This window comes from Rhinatrema bivittatum, chromosome 2 (genome assembly GCF_901001135.1).
Source record: "Rhinatrema bivittatum chromosome 2, aRhiBiv1.1, whole genome shotgun sequence".
Taxonomy (NCBI): domain Eukaryota; kingdom Metazoa; phylum Chordata; class Amphibia; order Gymnophiona; family Rhinatrematidae; genus Rhinatrema; species Rhinatrema bivittatum.
In genome coordinates, this window is record NC_042616.1 from 357,490,703 (window position 1) to 357,507,555 (window position 16,853).

The 16,853-nt window shown below is 41.3% G+C and overlaps 1 protein-coding gene across 1 annotated transcript in view; it reads left to right on the forward strand.

The window, feature by feature from the left end:
• SLC6A19 (solute carrier family 6 member 19) overlaps positions 1 to 16,853 on the forward strand; it is a 177,006-nt gene that overhangs the window by 43,094 nt on the left and 117,059 nt on the right. The window contains 1 exon segment of the mRNA XM_029589926.1: positions 14,414 to 14,554. Coding sequence (XP_029445786.1) covers positions 14,414 to 14,554 — 141 coding nt within the window.

The window sequence follows — 16,853 nt, forward strand, 5'->3', positions numbered from 1 at the left end:
TCGGAGTGGAGGCCAATGTTGCCTCCAGTCTCCCCTTGCTCATCAGAGACCTTGGGATTTTTGGATTTCGCTGCTTGTGCTGCTACTTCTTCACCAGCAAACATACTGGGAGAACATGAAGAGAATGCGGCAGTGTCGGCAAGAGTTGTTCCAGAAGCAGATTCATATTCTTCTGGACATTCGGGTGAGATTTTTCATCTTCCACCCAAGCCAGCAGTTGTCATGTTTGAGGTCTTTTGGGACCTAATAGCGGGATTTGGTTGCTCCTTAAAAAACCACCATATTAAGCTGGAGAATCTTGCTACCAAGGTAGACTCTCTTGAGGTAAAATTTGATGGTCAAATTAATGATCTTAAATCTCAAATGAAGACTTCGGAGGTGTCTGTTTCTAAGAATCAATCCTGCAATGTTAAAATGATTAAAGACTTAGGCAATGTTTCTCATAGGCTGGAATACTTGGAGAATTTTACAAGGCATTTAAATCTCCACTTCTTGAATTTTCCCAAGGTAGACCCCTACCACACTTTGAAGAATTATTTCCTTGAAATTTTGAAATTTGAAGCGGGGAAAACCCCTTGTATCAATAAGAAATTTTTTTTGCCGGTTTCAACTAAAGAGAGACTCTCTCAAGAAAAATGCCCTGACACTATCTCAAACTTGACCCAATTTTTAGAAGATTCTATGGCTGAGATTTATGAATGCTCTTCTCTCCTTGTCTCCTTTGTTTACAATTAAGTGTAAGTTATGAAAAGATATTTTAAGAATCTCTCAGTTTCTTTTCATGGTCAAATAGTTTGTATTTATCTGGACTATGCCCGTGCTACTCAAGAAAGGAGACTTAATTTTCTTGCTTTAAGAACGCAGATAATATCCTTGGGGTTTTCCTTCATACTAAGATATCCATTGTTCATAACCTGAGTGCTGCGATACTCAGGGAGTTCAAATCATTACCTGCTTGTGCAGGGAGTTCAAGGAATCATTACCTGACCTTTCAGGGAGTTCAAATCATTACCTGTGGGCTCCACGCACAAAAGGAATTCAAATCCTGAAGCCTATGCTTCCTGGGCAGAAGGCCGGCCCTTCTAGAATAATTAACAGCCTTTTGTCTTAATCTTTATTAGTAAAAGGCAAGAAATGAATACAATTAGTCTTTCTTGGAAGCAGCGCAGTAACAGTGACGTACTACCTAACCTGCTCAATTTCTAAGCTATACATTATTTTCTTATAGACAGATATTACTGACAATGCTTTTCTTTTTCTTTTCTCTGGGATGGCTCCCTTATTTGGAGTGGAGTGTTACTAAAACCTTTGCTAAAACTAATGATGTCAAGTGCCGTTATCTGGTATACTCCCTTCTTTCCCTGTTCATTAGTTAGGCCTTGAGATGGCAAGTTTCTACACAAACTGCTTCTGTTTCTCACCCAGGGTTTGTTTTGTTTGCTCATAAACACAAAATACATTCTTTTACTTGTGCAAAGCAGTTCTATTATTTCATTATTTAATCCAGGTTATTCTCATTCCCCTCTTGAAGAATTAATTCTTCACACTGGATGGCCCGTATCTGGCTGTCTTAGGTTGTCGGGCATTGCCCATCCTAGTGGTGGGCTAACCAGATCTTACCCATCATTGCCTGGCATACTGTTTCTACCATCGGTTTTTACATAAGGGATTCTGTCCTGGGAGCATGTTGCTTAGCATATCGGGCCTGCACAACGGTATTCTGAGAAATCATGATCCTGGGAGTGAAAGGCATCCTTGGTCGGAGTTGTTGCAGGCATGAGCAAATGCAAGGGAGACAAAAACATAACAGTAAGCATAGGACAAGAAATCCAATGATCAAACTGACAAGGCCTCGCAAAAGGCTGCTCAAACTAGAGAACCAGGAAGAGAGAATGTGTCCCACCATGGCACTGACAAACCTCCTTCAAAATCACTAACTTGAAGTCTATCTAAATCTTGTATCTTTTGCATAGCATTGTGAACAATATTAAAATGATTTACCATGATAGTACAACATTCTGAACTGTTTAAAATAATGTATAAGCCACCTTGTACCTCAAGTATATAATCTAAGCCATGTCGGGTATATGCAAAGCTCTTAATGCAATTCCTAGTTCATGTGTCACTCAGGGCAGGTGCAAGGGGATTAGGCGCCCTAGGCAAGCCTTCTCCCTTGCCCCCCTCCCCCCCCCTTAGGCGCGCGCGGCTTTGGTGGCATGCCGGCGGCTGCGGTGCGCTGCAAAGTGCCGATTTTGTAGGTGCTGAGTCCCCAGCAATGACGTCAAATGGGGCGGGAAGAAGCTGTTCTCTCGTGCGGCTCACCCGGTTGAATTTCCTCTGTGCCCAGGCTCCACTGCAGCCCGAGCGCCGCAAAGCGCCGATTTTGTAGGCGCTGAGTCCCCAGCAATGACGTCAAACAGGGCAGGAAGAAGCTGTTCTCTCGTGCGTTCACCCGGTTGAATTTCCTCCACACCCAGGCTCAGCTGCCCAGTTCAAGACTTTTAACTATCTTACACAATGCTATTCACAGAACAGACAACAACGCCCTTGACAACATGATCCAGATACACAAACCACAACGCACAACAAGAACAACAAGCAAACTGCACCTAACCATACCCCCTCTTTCTTCATCTAAGCTCTCCAACACTAGGAACAGAGCCTTCTCTATTGCGGGACCGAAAGCATGGAACTCCTTACCAGACTACTTAAGCTCAATCTGTGACACCAAATCATTCAAAAAGGAGCTCAAAACTAGGATTTTCAGACATTCATTCACAGAAGGTGCTGACTAATCAGACCACCTACACACCAGAGACTCGATGAAGCACACGAGTTCATACGCTACTTGTGCACCCGTGATTGTTTTGCCTTTCTTAGATAATGTCTGTATGCCATAATACCTGAATTGACCCTGTTTGTACATTACTATTTGTACAATGCTTGTTCACTGTAATACCTGTTCATAGATGTTTGTACAATGTAATCCCTTTCTCTATTTGCCTGAATATAGAATGATATAATGCGTTAACTTAAGAAGTTCAGGAAGTTCTCGGTTAAATTTGTTCATCTGTAATAAGTTGTTAAACTGTAAACCGGAGTGAAGGCAGCTTGTTATACCTCGGTATATAAATGATCCTAAATAAATAAATAAATAATTCAGCAGCTACTGCTGGTTGAGCAAAGGGTAACCATGAAGTATAACTAAGAGCATCTAACCTGGTTTTTGTTAAAGGATAAGTAGAGTTAATATAATTCAATGAGAGTTGAATTGCTTGTTCTTCAGGGACAGCTGAGGGAACACTTCTACGGGAGCGGTTATGAGCAGGTTTCAATAATGGAACAATTCTGGTAAAGTAATTAAATGTAACCAATACACAAAAATCATATGACATGGGGAGTTTGAGGAAAACTATTCCCCCACATAACCAATAATGTCCAACATAAAGATTCGTAAAATTTTGTATCACAGAATAATTAGCACTGTCATAAGGACCATAAACAAAAGGAGAATTAAATCATCCTCCTAGTAGGATACAAGGAACAAGTGTTAAGCTCAGGTCTAAAGATTGTGCAAGCAATGTATGTGGAATTGAAAGTATGGGTGTACTGGGTTTCTTAGCCAGGTTTACAGTTTCTAATAAAGTCAATACACATGTTACACAGAACGGACTAACGGTCATGGAAAGGGAAGTGATCGTGCAATTACATTTCCGTAGGAGGACAGTGGTGGGGGGTTTGGGTAAAATGGTTCCTTTGTGAATAATCCATGTGTTATTGTGTGTGTAATAGGTGTAGTTGCAAGAAATTGGGTTTGGGGAAGTGACATTACTAAGACAAAGATAACCATTTGTAGGTAGAGCAGCAGTGAGTGGGGATGTGCAATATTACCCAAATATTGTGTCCATGTTTTTCCTGCTAATGGATCCTGGGAAATGTTATGTCCTTCACTGTCGTTAAATATTAGTATGTGGTATAGTGGTACTGGTAATGTGATAGCGGGGATGTGGGAAATAGCCTTAGGATGAGGGGTACAAATAATACAATCAGTAATGTGGGACGGTAGAGTCTTAACCAATTCATGAATACCTCGAACCCATAGGTTAGTCTGCCTTTGGAAAGGGGCTCTTCCAATGGGGAGCTCAATCGTCAGGGGGCACATGCACATAAGAGTACATACAACTGGTAGCAAAAATAGCATTATGTCCTTCGACTAATACCCAATGTCTAATGTTCAATGTCTAATGTCCTTTACATGTGTCCAAATGATATCTCCTTCCAAACGAACAGCAGTAGGAGTGGCAGCAACAACTTTGTAAGGTCCCAGGTATACCGGATTCTTCCAGGTCTTGTGAGTGAAGTGCTGTCAATAAACCAAGTCTCCAATGGCAACAGGAAGCTCAGGTGGGTCTTTTTCTGGGTCCTTATCTGAAAGAGAACAAGAAATTATTTGTGAAGCGTGTGTAAGACTGGCCCAATATACAGGGAAGTCATCCAGCTGCACCATCTCAGTCAGGGATTTCCATGGCATAGGACGTCCTGTGCAGATCTGAAAAGGAGACAAATTATGCTTCGAAGTGGGGGCTTGTCATAGATAAAGCAAAGCCCATGGCAGGCAAGTGATCCAATCACTCTTCAATTCCATATTGAGAATGCGAAGTCGGGTCATCAAGAGTCCATTGCACCATTCCACCAAGCCATTGCTGGTCGGTCTATAGACAGAAATTCGTCTGTGGTGACATTTCAAAGTTGAAACTAAGGTATCAAGCAAATGATTATGAAATTGAGATCCATTGTCAGTAACTATCACATTTGGAAAACCAAATCGAGAGATAGTATGCATACAGAGAGATTTCGCCATTTTAGCTCCTGTCTCTTTCTCGCAAGGGAACGCCTCTATCCATTGGGAATAAGCATTGACACAGACCAAGAGATAACAGTATGATCCCACACAATCAATCATATCGGTAAAATCACAATGCCACTCTAGGCCTGGGCCTGATGGTTTGGGAATGTGGCCTGATTCCACTCGTGGACCTCGTCTAGGAAAAGCAATTTGACATATCACACAATGGGAAACATAATCATGACACGTTTATGTAAGTCCTGGAGTCCACCAAAGCTCCGAAGATGACTAGCTAACTGTCTGGCTGGTACGTGGGCAGGTACATAAGAACATAAGAACATGCCATACTGGGTCAGACCAAGGGTCCATCAAGCCCAGTATCCTGTTTCCAACAGTGGCCAATCCAGGCCATAAGACCCTGGCAAGTACCCAAAAACTAAGTCTATTCCATGTTACAGTTGCTAGTAATAGCAGTGGTTATTATCTAAGTCAACTTAATAGCAGATAATGGACTTCTCCTCCAAGAACCTATCCAATCCTTTTTTAAACACAGCTATACTAACTGCACTAACCACTTCTTCTGGCAACAAATTCCAGAGTTTAATTGTGTGTTGAGTGAAAAAGAACTTTCTCCGATTAGTTTTAAATGTGCCACATGCAAACTTCATGGAGTGCCCCCTCGTCTTTCTATTATCCGAAAGAGTAAAAAATCGATTCACATCTACCCGTTCTAGATCTCTCATGATTTTAAACACCTCTATCATATCCCCCCTCAGCTGTCTCTTCTCCAAGCTGAAAAGTCCTAACCTCTTTAGTCTTTCCTCACAGGGGAGCTATTCCATTCCCTTTATCATTGTGGTCGCCCTTCTCCATCACAATTATATCTTTTTTGAGATGCGACGATCAGAATTGTACACAGTATTCAAGGTGCGGTCTCACCATGGAGCGATACAGAGGCATTATGACATTTTCCGTTATATTAACCATTCCCTTTCTAATAATTCCCAACATTCTGTTTGCTTTTTTGACTGCCGCAGCACACTGAACCGACGATTTCAATGTATTATCCACTATGACGCCTAGATCTCTTTCTTGGGTAGTAGCACTTAATATGGAACCTAACATTGTGTAGCTATAGCATGGGTTATTTTTCCCTATATGCATCACCTTGCACTTGTCCGCATTAAATTTCATCTGCCATTTTGATGCCCAATTTTCCAGCCTCACAAGGTCTTCCTGCAATTTATCACAATCTGCTTGTGATTTAACTATTCCGGACAATTTTGTATCATCTGCAAATTTGATTCCCTCACTTGTCGTATTTCTTTGCAGATCATTTATAAATATATTGAAAAGTAAGGGTCCCAATACAGATCCCTGAAGCACTCCACTGCCCACACCCTTCCACTGAGAAAATTGTCCATTTAATCCTACTCTCTGTTTCCTGTCGTTTAGCTAGTTTGTAATCCACGAAAGGACATCGCCACCTATCCCATGACTTTTTATTTTTCCTAGAAGCCTCTCATGAGGAACTTTGTCAAATGCCTTCTGAAAATCCAAGTACACTACATCTACAGGTTCACCTTTATCCACATGTTTATTAACTCCTTCAAAAAAGTGAAGCAGATTTGTTAGGCAAGACTTGCCTTGGGTAAAGCCATGCTGACTTTGTTCCATTAAACCATGTCTTTCTATATGTTCTGTGATTTTGATGTTTAGAATACTTTCCACTATTTTTCCTGGCACTGGAGTCAGGCTAACCGGTCTGTAGTTTCCCGGATCGCCCCTGGAGCCCTTTTTAAATATGGGGGTTACATTAGCTATCCTCCTGTCTTCAGGTATAATGGATGATTTTAATGACAGGTTACAAATTTTTACTAATAGGTCTGAAATTTCATTTTTTAGCTCCTTCAGAACTCTGAAGAGTATTAAATCACCGGTCTAGGTGATTTACTACTCTTCAGTTTGTCAGTCAGGTCTACCACATCTTCTAGGTTCACTGTGATTTGGTTCAGTCCATCTGAATCATTACCCATGAAAACCAGTACAGGTACCTCCCCAACATCCTCTTCAGTAAACACCGAAGAAAAGAAATAATTTAATCTTTCTGCGATGGCCTTATCTTTAAGTGCCCCTTTAACCCCTTGATCATCTAATGGTCCAACTGACTCCCTCACAGGCTTTCTGCTTCGGATATATTTTAAAAAGTTTTTACTGTGAGTTTTTGCCTCTACGGCCAACTTCTTTTCAAATTCTCTCTTAGCCTGTCTTATCAATGTCTTACATTTAACGTTTATGCATTATCCTATTTTCTTCTGTTGGATCCTTCTTCCAATTTTTGAATGAAGATCTTTTGGCTAAAATAGCTTCTTTCACCTCCCCTTTTAACCATTCCGGTAATCGTGTTGCCTTCTTTCCACCTTTCTTAATGTGTGGAATACATCTGGATTGTGCTTCTAGGATGGTATTTTTTAACAATGACCACGCCTCTTGCACACTTTTTACTTTTGTAGCTGCTCCTTTCAGTTTTTTTCTACCTATTTTTCTCATTTTATCAAAGTTTCCCTTTTGAAAGTTTAGCACGAGAGCCTTGGATTTGCACTATTGCCAAGCGGCACCACCACCGTTACCTCTCTCACCAAATCCTGTTCTCCACTGAGAATTAGATCTAAAATTGCTCCCTCTCTTGTCGGTTCCTGAACCTATTGCTCCATAAAGCTATCATTTATTCCATCCAGGAACTTTATCTCTCTAGCATGTCCCGATGATACATTTACCCAGTCAATATTGGGTAGATGCAAGTAAGGCAATACTTTTCTAAAGCCTAAAGCAGGGAGTGTCTCCCTGCTTTCCCGAAGAAAGAGGAATTATATTCAGACAACTAACAAGGACTGAATGGCACAAGCTGGGTAACCAAATAAGTGTGGGAGTAACTTGATTATTGCAGCAGTTGCTACCCCTGACCGATTGAGCTGGATGCTTTGCTTGGATGCAGCTCCAGCGCTGCTCTCTACATCGATGGCGGGGGTGGAGGGAAACTGGAACCAGGGAGTTGCTGATGGGGTCCAAGAATAACAGATAAGTATGAGCGAAAAAAAAAGTGTGAAGCTTGCTGGGCAGACTGGATGGGCCGTTTGGTCTTCTTCTGCCGTCATTTCTATGTTTCTATGTCCTTCTAAAGTGTGTATACTAGCTCCTGCTACAATCCATGAGTGCAGTTCCTGTTCTGTGTGAAGTGGTTGTAATGCAAAAGAATGCGTAAGAGAGTATTCATCATGGTATGTAGGCTCCACATATGTACTATATAAGTCATCCTCATCTGAGGGTGGTGGATATTGTATTTTGTCCAAATCATAAACTGGACTAAGCTCTGGATCTTTTGTGTTGGAGAGCTCTCTCTGGGCTTGTGCTCCTGTAGTCACATAGGCTGTCATTGGGAGGGCAGCAGTAGTCGCTTGGTCAGCTAACTTGTTTCCATACGCTTTCCAAGCCTTAATCCATACTATAGCAATTGTGTGTCCCTTATCAGAAAGTGTATGTAGGGTAGTAAACAGCTTATCCCATAAGGATAAAGATGCCAAAGTAGTGCCTGAACTAGAAAGCATTCCCCTTCTCTGCCATTTTTGACAATATGTATGCAAAAATGCATATTCGTTTATTTCTTTATTTTTATTTATTTTTATTTAAAGGCTTTTATATACCGGAGTTCATGCACTTGTGCATACCACTTCGGTTTACACAGAACAAGGAACAGAAAATTACATCAAACAGATTGAACAATTAAACAAATATACAATTACATCCAACAATTGGGTATAAATAACATGGCTAACTTAGTAGGAACTTAGAGTTTGAGGTAAAGGAGAGAAATAGTACCAAGTGGTACTATTTATGAACTATTTATGAACTTTTATTTACCGATGTTCGTAGAACACATCACACCGGTTTACAAACAACTGAATGAAAGGAAAATTACAATGAACATGGGAGGGGAGAGAGGGGTAGGCTAGAAAGGGGAGAAGAGGGGGGTAGGGAGCTAGAAGTGAGGGAGAAATGATAGGAACGCAGATGGTAGGAATAGCAGATCATAAACAATATAACAATATAAGTTCAGAACTTGAGAAAAATCGAGGCTATATACAAACTATACAATAATATCATACATTTTTGAAAGTACAAGTTGAGGATGGGTTCTGGGTGGGGGGTGTGAGGGGAGGGGGGCAGGGGCGGTGGTGGAGGAGCAGAAAGCTGGGGGGTCAGGAAGCAGTTAGCTATAAGGTCTAGGTTTGGTTAGCATCGGGATAGGCCTTTTTAAAGAGCCATGTCTTGACTCCTTTTTTAAGTTTGTGTAATGTATGTATATGTAATGTGTATGTATGTATATGTAATGTGAATCAGTGTAAACTGTAACTTGTAACTTAGTGTTCTTGGGATTGTGTTTGGAAGTATGTTGTTCTAAGTACTGTGTACATGCCCAAGTAACAGCACATAATTCTGCTTCCTGCGCTGATAAATGGGGCGGCAGGGCAAAGGCATGTGAATGTGTTGAGGTCTTTCTTTGATAAGGCAGTTCTACTACTGCAAAGCCTGTACCTTCTCCTTTTCCACCTCCTCCATCAGTAAATAATGAATACCTTCGGGAAGGGGCTCTGTCTGTAATCGCAAAGAGTCAGGGTGTTTTACTGTAGAACAGGCATATGGTATCTGAGGGAGTCTTTCTAGTACTTCAGTTAAAGCAATGACAGGGGTGGGGGACTTTTATTCCATACCTTTAAGGTAATGTGTGAACTAAGTAACCATGCTTTGTACCTCCCAGTACAAGATGCTGTAAGCATAAGTTGGGATGATTGTAACAAAAAGGCTACATCGTGAGTAGTGTGTAAGTGAACCTCTGCATATGGAATCTGGTGTTGTAGTTTGTCTCGAGCTGCAGCCGCAGCTACGAAACCTCTCTCACAAGCTGACATTCCTAATTCTATCACAGAAAAATTTCCCGAAAGGTACAGAACAGGTAAATCACTCTGCATTCCCACTGCTGCCCATGGGTTGTGACCATGGGTTACCCATAAATCTACTGGAACAGAGGAATCAAAATACTGTAAAGGGCAAACTGCGCATGCATCTAAAATAAATTGATTCAACAACCTTTTTTCTTCTTCTGATAAACATACCGGGGATTTTCCAATCCCTTTTGAATGGGCATATAAAAAGAGTGCTCACTCACTAAAAGCAGGGATCCATAAATGGCAAACCTTTAGCAAACCTAGGACGGCGCGGACAGCTGTGACTGTTGTAGGATTTCCTAAAGCAGCTAAAGCAGCAGTTATTAGGGGTGTGAATCATGTGATCTTAACGATCGATTTTGGCTGGGGGGGAGGGAAATCTGATCGTCGTGTTTTGTTTTGTTTTTTAAATCGTTAAAAATCATAAATCGGGGGAGGGTGGGAAAACCGGCACACCAAAACAACCCTAAAACCCACCCCGAACCTTTAAAACAAATCCCCCACCCTCCCGAATCCCCCCAAAATGTTTTAAATTACCTGGGGTCCAGTGGGGGTTCCCGGCGCGATCTCGTGCTCTCTGGCCATGGCTGCGTTAAGAGAAATGGCGCCGGTGGCCCTTTGCCCTTATCATGTGACAGGGCAACGGTAGCGCCGGCGCCATTTTGGTTCCTGGCTCCCAACGTCACGCGTGCAGGAGATCGCTCCCGGACCCCCGCTGGACCCCCAGGGACTTTTGGCCAGCTTGGGGGGGCCTCCTGACCCCCACAAGACTTGTCAAAAGTCCAGCGGGGGTCCGGGAGCGACCTCCTGCACGCGGGCCGTATTGCCAATATTCAAAATGGCGCCGGCGCTACCTTTGCCCTCACTATGTCATACGGGCGACGGTGAGTGTGAGAGCATGAGTGTGTATGAGAAAATCCAGGGGAGTAAGAGTTTGTGTGGGGAGGGGTGTGTGTGGAGGGGGCGAGTGTGTCTTAGACCCTGAGAGTGTGACAGTGTCTGTGAGAGCGAAAGGTTATGGTGGATATAAGAGCATGAATGCGTATGTATGTGACAGTGTATGTGTGAGAGAGAATGGATATGTGAGTATGTGTGAGAGAGAGAGAGGATAACCTCCTAATCCTCGACAATATCAGGGTGACTGGAAATCAAGAGCTCCCACAGAAGGGGACAGCAGGGGCTTTTTATAATCCTTATTAGTTTTAATTATTGGATGTTATTTGATATATGCGCTGTTTTGAAATATTTGAAATATTTGAAATATTTTATTGGTGTTTGGGAAATTGTAAAAAATGTATATGATTTTAATTAATAGAAATTATATTTATCAGTAGTTTTAAAATATTCTTTTATTATGGTTTTACTATTATAACTGATGCTTTATGTTCTTGATTTTATTTGTTTTATGAGGAATGGTGGTTCTGTTTTTCCATTGTTAATACACAGAGTCTGGCTTCTTGGAGTTTCCATTTCAGTTTTTGTCTAATTTGTGCTCCTTTATTTTGTATTCTGTATTTGGTGAGAGTCTATCTCTGCTCTGTGTGTGTGACCATGATGAGAGATTCTGTTAGCATGTAGTGTCTGTATAGGGATCTATAGCAATCGGGTTTGTTTTGTTTCCTCAGTAGGTGATGTATTGGTATTCTAGGAACCAGTGTAATATTTACCCTTGCTTTTTCACAGGTAGGGTTATTGTTGTTTGAGTCCTTGGTGTTATTACTGTTATGTTACGATGGGATTGCACTATAGATTTTGAGTGTCTTTTTTGCGGGATTTTGTGTTAGTTCACAATGTGCCTGGCAGTGGAAGGTGTTTGTGCTGCTGTTACTGTGAGGTGACACCAGAATTTGAAAATATCTTTTAGTATGATGAGCTGTAAGGGAAATATCCAAGCTCCATTATTTGGGGGAGTTTCAGTGGATGCACAGAGTTAGAGAACTGGAAATGCAGGATTTACATTGACATTTTGTGCCTTCCTATATATTCCAGACTTCACTCTCATAGCCATATAGAATTAGTTGAATGAGGCTATCAAATAATTTTATAGTAGTTTTACTAGAAGTGTGAAACTGGCCAGCTTTTTAAAATTACGCAGAAGACCTTTTGGACTTTTTTATTAACACTTTTTTTTTGTAACAAATTTTATAGCAGGATCCAATGAAGAAATGTCATTTTGGCTCCCCCCCCCCTAAAAAATTCTTCTGTCTAGAGATGCCACTGATTTTCTGTGACCTTAAGCATTAGTACAAGAAGGATTAAGGAGGGGATGCTGGACAGGCACACAAATGCATTAGCCCCCGGGCGCCGGAGACCCTTGGTGCGCCACTAGGTGCGAACCATATGGGGCCGCAAGTGGCAGCAAAGAGGAGTGGAGATTTGGTGGGCTGCAAGCAGTGCCCAACCTGCTCACGACCCAGAAAACCGCACAGTCGGTGGGCCTGATTGAGAACGATGTAGGAGTCGGGGCCGAGACCGGGAGGGGGGCACAAGGGAGAAGGCTCTCCTATTTATTTATTTATTTATTTATTTATTTATTTAAATTCTTTTAATATACTGATGCTCAAGACAAGTCTTATCAAGACAAGTCCTAGGGCGCCTAATCCCCTTGCACCGACCCTGACCCCCATATTTGACAGGTGGACAGGTGGACAGCAGTCCTTGAAACATCATACCATGGTCAAGATAGCTAAAATGCTCTTGTAGATACCATCTCCAGAATGTGACTTTCCCTGCCTGGGCCTTTATCCTTGACTGGAATGACTGAGGAAAACACTCCTTGTGTGCCTTTTTGTTTTGCCCTCTCTTCCAGGGGCCATAAAGTCACTGTTGATATGCTCTATGTGGTACCTGACATTATCATTTGTTCCAATATCGATGAGTAGTATTTGATAGTAGTCCGTGGACTTGAGGATTTTTGATCATGTCTAAGGGTGTGCAGGCTCCTAAGTTTCATTTTGGAGGGAGTTTTTTGTGTTATGGTTTTTATTCCCCCCACCCCACCCCAGGTAACATTTTATTTAATTTATATTTTGTTTCTGCTCCTTTGCAAAAACAAAATAAACATTAAAAAAGCAAATAAAAAAAATGAAATGAGGCCTAGTTATGTCCCCTCTTATCCTCCCCCAAAAAGTGCTGGAAAACACCCCAGCTCCCACTTACCCCATCTATGGGGATTCTGAGGGGCAGGAGGGATGCCCACTCACCTCCTGTCCCTGGGTTGTCCACTTCAAATTGTGCCAATCAGTTCTGAGAATGGTGTCATAGGATGTCAAAATGTCATGTAATCAGGGGTAGCCAGCACCATTTTCCTGTATGGCTATACAAGAAAATGGTGCTAGCTATCCCTAAGACTGGTGCCATTTTGAAATTATTATGGCGCTGGTCTCAAGAGTGATCAATGCTTTTTGAAGAAGATACCCCAAGGGCAGAAGGTGAGTAGGCTTCCCTCCTGCCCCTCAGGTTCAGAGGTTCAGAGATCTCAGATCAGCCTTGGCTCAGCCCAGGTTTGCCCCAGAGAAGCCTCAGGTTTGCCCCAGGGAATGCATGGATCTTCCTGTGGAGACCTTGGGGAAGTCTCAGGTTGTTTTTCAAAACTAAATAAAAGTGTAAGTAACAAAATGTTGTTGGCCTTTCTTTTGTTCCATTTTGAAAATATCATGAAACAAAATTGCAAATATTTATTTATTTATTTATTTAGAATTTTTATATACCGGCAATCATGAAAACATATCTTGCTGGTTTACATAAAACAGGGGTGCATTATATACATAAAAACTAGAACTGTGGTGACCGATGGTAGAGTTACATTTAACAAGGGTAGCCGAACTTGGAGAGGAAGAAATAGGAGAGAATAGAAATAGTTAAACAATATACAATTTAAGTATAGTATACAAAATAAATGTTATATACAAGAGGCATGGTGTTTTAGGAGTCATTGGATTGTGTCAATGGGTTGTGTCCGGAAAAGCTTGCTTGAATAACCAATGTCAAATATTGTTGACATTGTTTCAAATGAATGCACATCCCATTATCTCGCTATAATATCTTGGCTTTTGGCACCTGGCAGACAGTACACAGCAATATGTCTGACTGGCAGATGGATTCCTCTTTGCTCCTCCGAAATAAGTCATCAATCACCACTACCCTCCGCCTCCTAGGTGTAGTGATTGTTGAGCCTTCAGCTTTGTGGTTTGCAAATTTCAGTTCCTTCTCATCCTGGGATGGTTTCTCATCCTCTACTTACAGGACTGTTTACTGGTTCTTCAGTTCTAGAGAGGATATAGGGTTTAGAGCCTGGAGTAATCTGAGTCTGGCTGTCATCTTGTTTTGTTTTCCAGTTTCCCCTTCTTGTTTGCTCAGTTTGACTGGGTGGGTTTCTTGGTCCCTCATTGGGTTGGAATTCTTTACATTCTTGGTTTTAGCCTCTTTAGTTTCTGCCTCTTCTCTTCTGACCCTAGAACAGCTGGTTTCTGATATTATTTCTCTTGAAGGCCAAATCATTGTGCAAATCATTGTGCAATTTTCACTTTATAAATGAGTTTTTCTTTTTTGTTGTGAATTTCAGGAGCTTTCATGATTCCCTTTCTCATCTTGCTGGTTTTGGAAGGCATTCCACTTCTTCATCTTGAATTTGCCATTGGGCAACGACTGAGGAAAGGAGCTGTGGGAGTATGGAGCTCAATCCATCCTTACTTGAAGGGAGTGGGTAAGTCACTGTTCTTTGTGTACATGCAAAATGGAAAACTACAGGATAAAAACATTTATAAATAGATCATAATATTAATTATTAGGAGTAATCAAACCTCCAGTTTTCAGCTTCAGTTCATGGATAGATTCTGGAGTAAAGATTAGAAAAACTGTGTGTTGATTAAGTTGAATAACTGCATAAATTTAAACCTGCAGAATACACCACCACTAACTGGAAAAAATATTCCCTGGGTCAATCATGGGTGTTATGGATTGACGCCTTGTGGATACCATATTTGGGCTTACCAGAGTTATGTTAACTGGCTTCAAAGGAAGTTTCTTACATAGTTGTTTGTAAAGAGTCCTATTGTCTCTTCACTAAGTTCAAGTCGTCAAAAAAAAAACCCCAAATATAAATAGAGCAGCAAAACAGTTGTGATAGGAGTATACTACCGTCCACCTGGCCAAAATGGTGAGACAGACAGTGAAATGCTAAGAGAAATTAGGGAAGCTAACCAAATTAGTAGTGCAGTAATAATGGGATATTTCAATTACCACAATGTTATAGAAACATAGAAATGACAGCAGAAGACGACCAAATGGCCCATCCAGTCTGCCCAGCAAGCTTTCACGCTTATTTTTTTTTCTCATACTTATCTGTTACTCTTGGCCCTTATTAGTAACGCTTTGGTTCTAGTTACCTTCCACCCCCGCCATTGCTGTAGAGAGCAGTGCTGGAGTGGCCTCTAAGTGAAGTATCTAGTTTAATTGTTTAGGGGTAGTAACTGCCGCAATAAGCAAGCTACTCCTATGCTTATTTGTTTACCCAGCCTGTGCAATTCAGTCCTTGTTGGTTGTTGTCTGAATATAAATCCTCTTTTCTTTATTCCCCCCTGCTGTTAAAGTAGTGAGCTGCGCTGGATATGTATTCCAAGTGAAGTATCAGGCTTAACTGATTTGGGGTAGTAACCGCTGTAACAAGCAAGCTACACCCATGCTTATTTGTTTACCCAGACTATGTAATTCAGTCCTTGTTGGTTGTTGCCTGAATATAAATCCTCTTTTCCTCATCCCCCCTGCCATTGAAACAGAGAGCTATGCTGGATAAGCATTGAAAGTGAAGTATCAGTCTTATTTGGTTTGGGGTAGTAACCACCACAACAAGCAAGCTACTCCCCCATTTTTTTGAGAATGCAAATCCTTTTTTCCACATTTCCTCTTGCCGTTGAAGCATAGAGCAACGTTGGAGTCGCATTAACAGTGAGTATGTTTATTGAATAAGGGTATTAATCTCCAGGTAGTAGCTGTCATTCCCACAAGCCACCCCCATGCCTCTTCTCTTCATTCACATCCTCGAGACTTTATGGATCCACAGTATTTATCCCACGCCCCTTTGAAATCCTTCACAGTTTTGGTCTTCAGTGTTTAATGAAGAGGATATTGACTGGGTAAGTAAAACATCAGGACATGCTAGAGAGATAAAGTTCCTGGATGGAATGAAAGATAGTTTTGTGGAGCACTTGGTTCAGGAACCAATGAGAGAGGGAGAAATTTTAGATCTAATACTCAGTAGAGCGCAGAATTTGGTGAGAGAGGTAACAGTGGTGGGGCCGCTTGGCAATAGTGATCATAATATGATCAAATTTGAATTAATGACTGGAAGGGGGACAGTATGTAAATTCACAGCTCTAGAGCTAAACTTTCAAAAGCGAAACTTTGATAAAATGAGAAAAATAGTTAGAAAAAAAAATGAATGGTGCAGATACAAAAGTAAAAAGTGTGCAACAGGCTTGGACATTATTAAAAAAAATACCATCCTAGAAGCACAGACCAGATGTATTCCAGGTGGAAGGAAGGCAAAACGAATTACCAGCATGGTTAGAAAGTGAGGGGAAAGAGGCTATTTTAGCCAAAAAGCCTTCATTCAAAAATTGGAAGAAGGATCCAACAGAAGAAAATAGGAGAAAGCATAAGCATTGGCAAGTTAAATGTAAGACATTGATAAGACAGCCTAAGAGAAAATTTGAGAAGAAGTTGGCCAGAGAGGCAAAAACTCACAATAAAAACTTTTTAAAATTTATCTGAAGCAGAAAGCCTGCAAGGGAGTCGGTTTGAAACTTGGATGATCAAGGGTTTAAAGGGGCACTTAGAGAAGATAAGACCATTGTGGAAAGATTAAACAATTTCTTTGCTTCAGTGTTTACTGAAGAGGATGTTGGAGAGATACCCATTCCAGAGAAGGTTTTCATGAGTGATGATTCTGATCAACTGAACCAAATCACAGTGAACCTGGAAGATGTGGTAGGACTGATTGACAA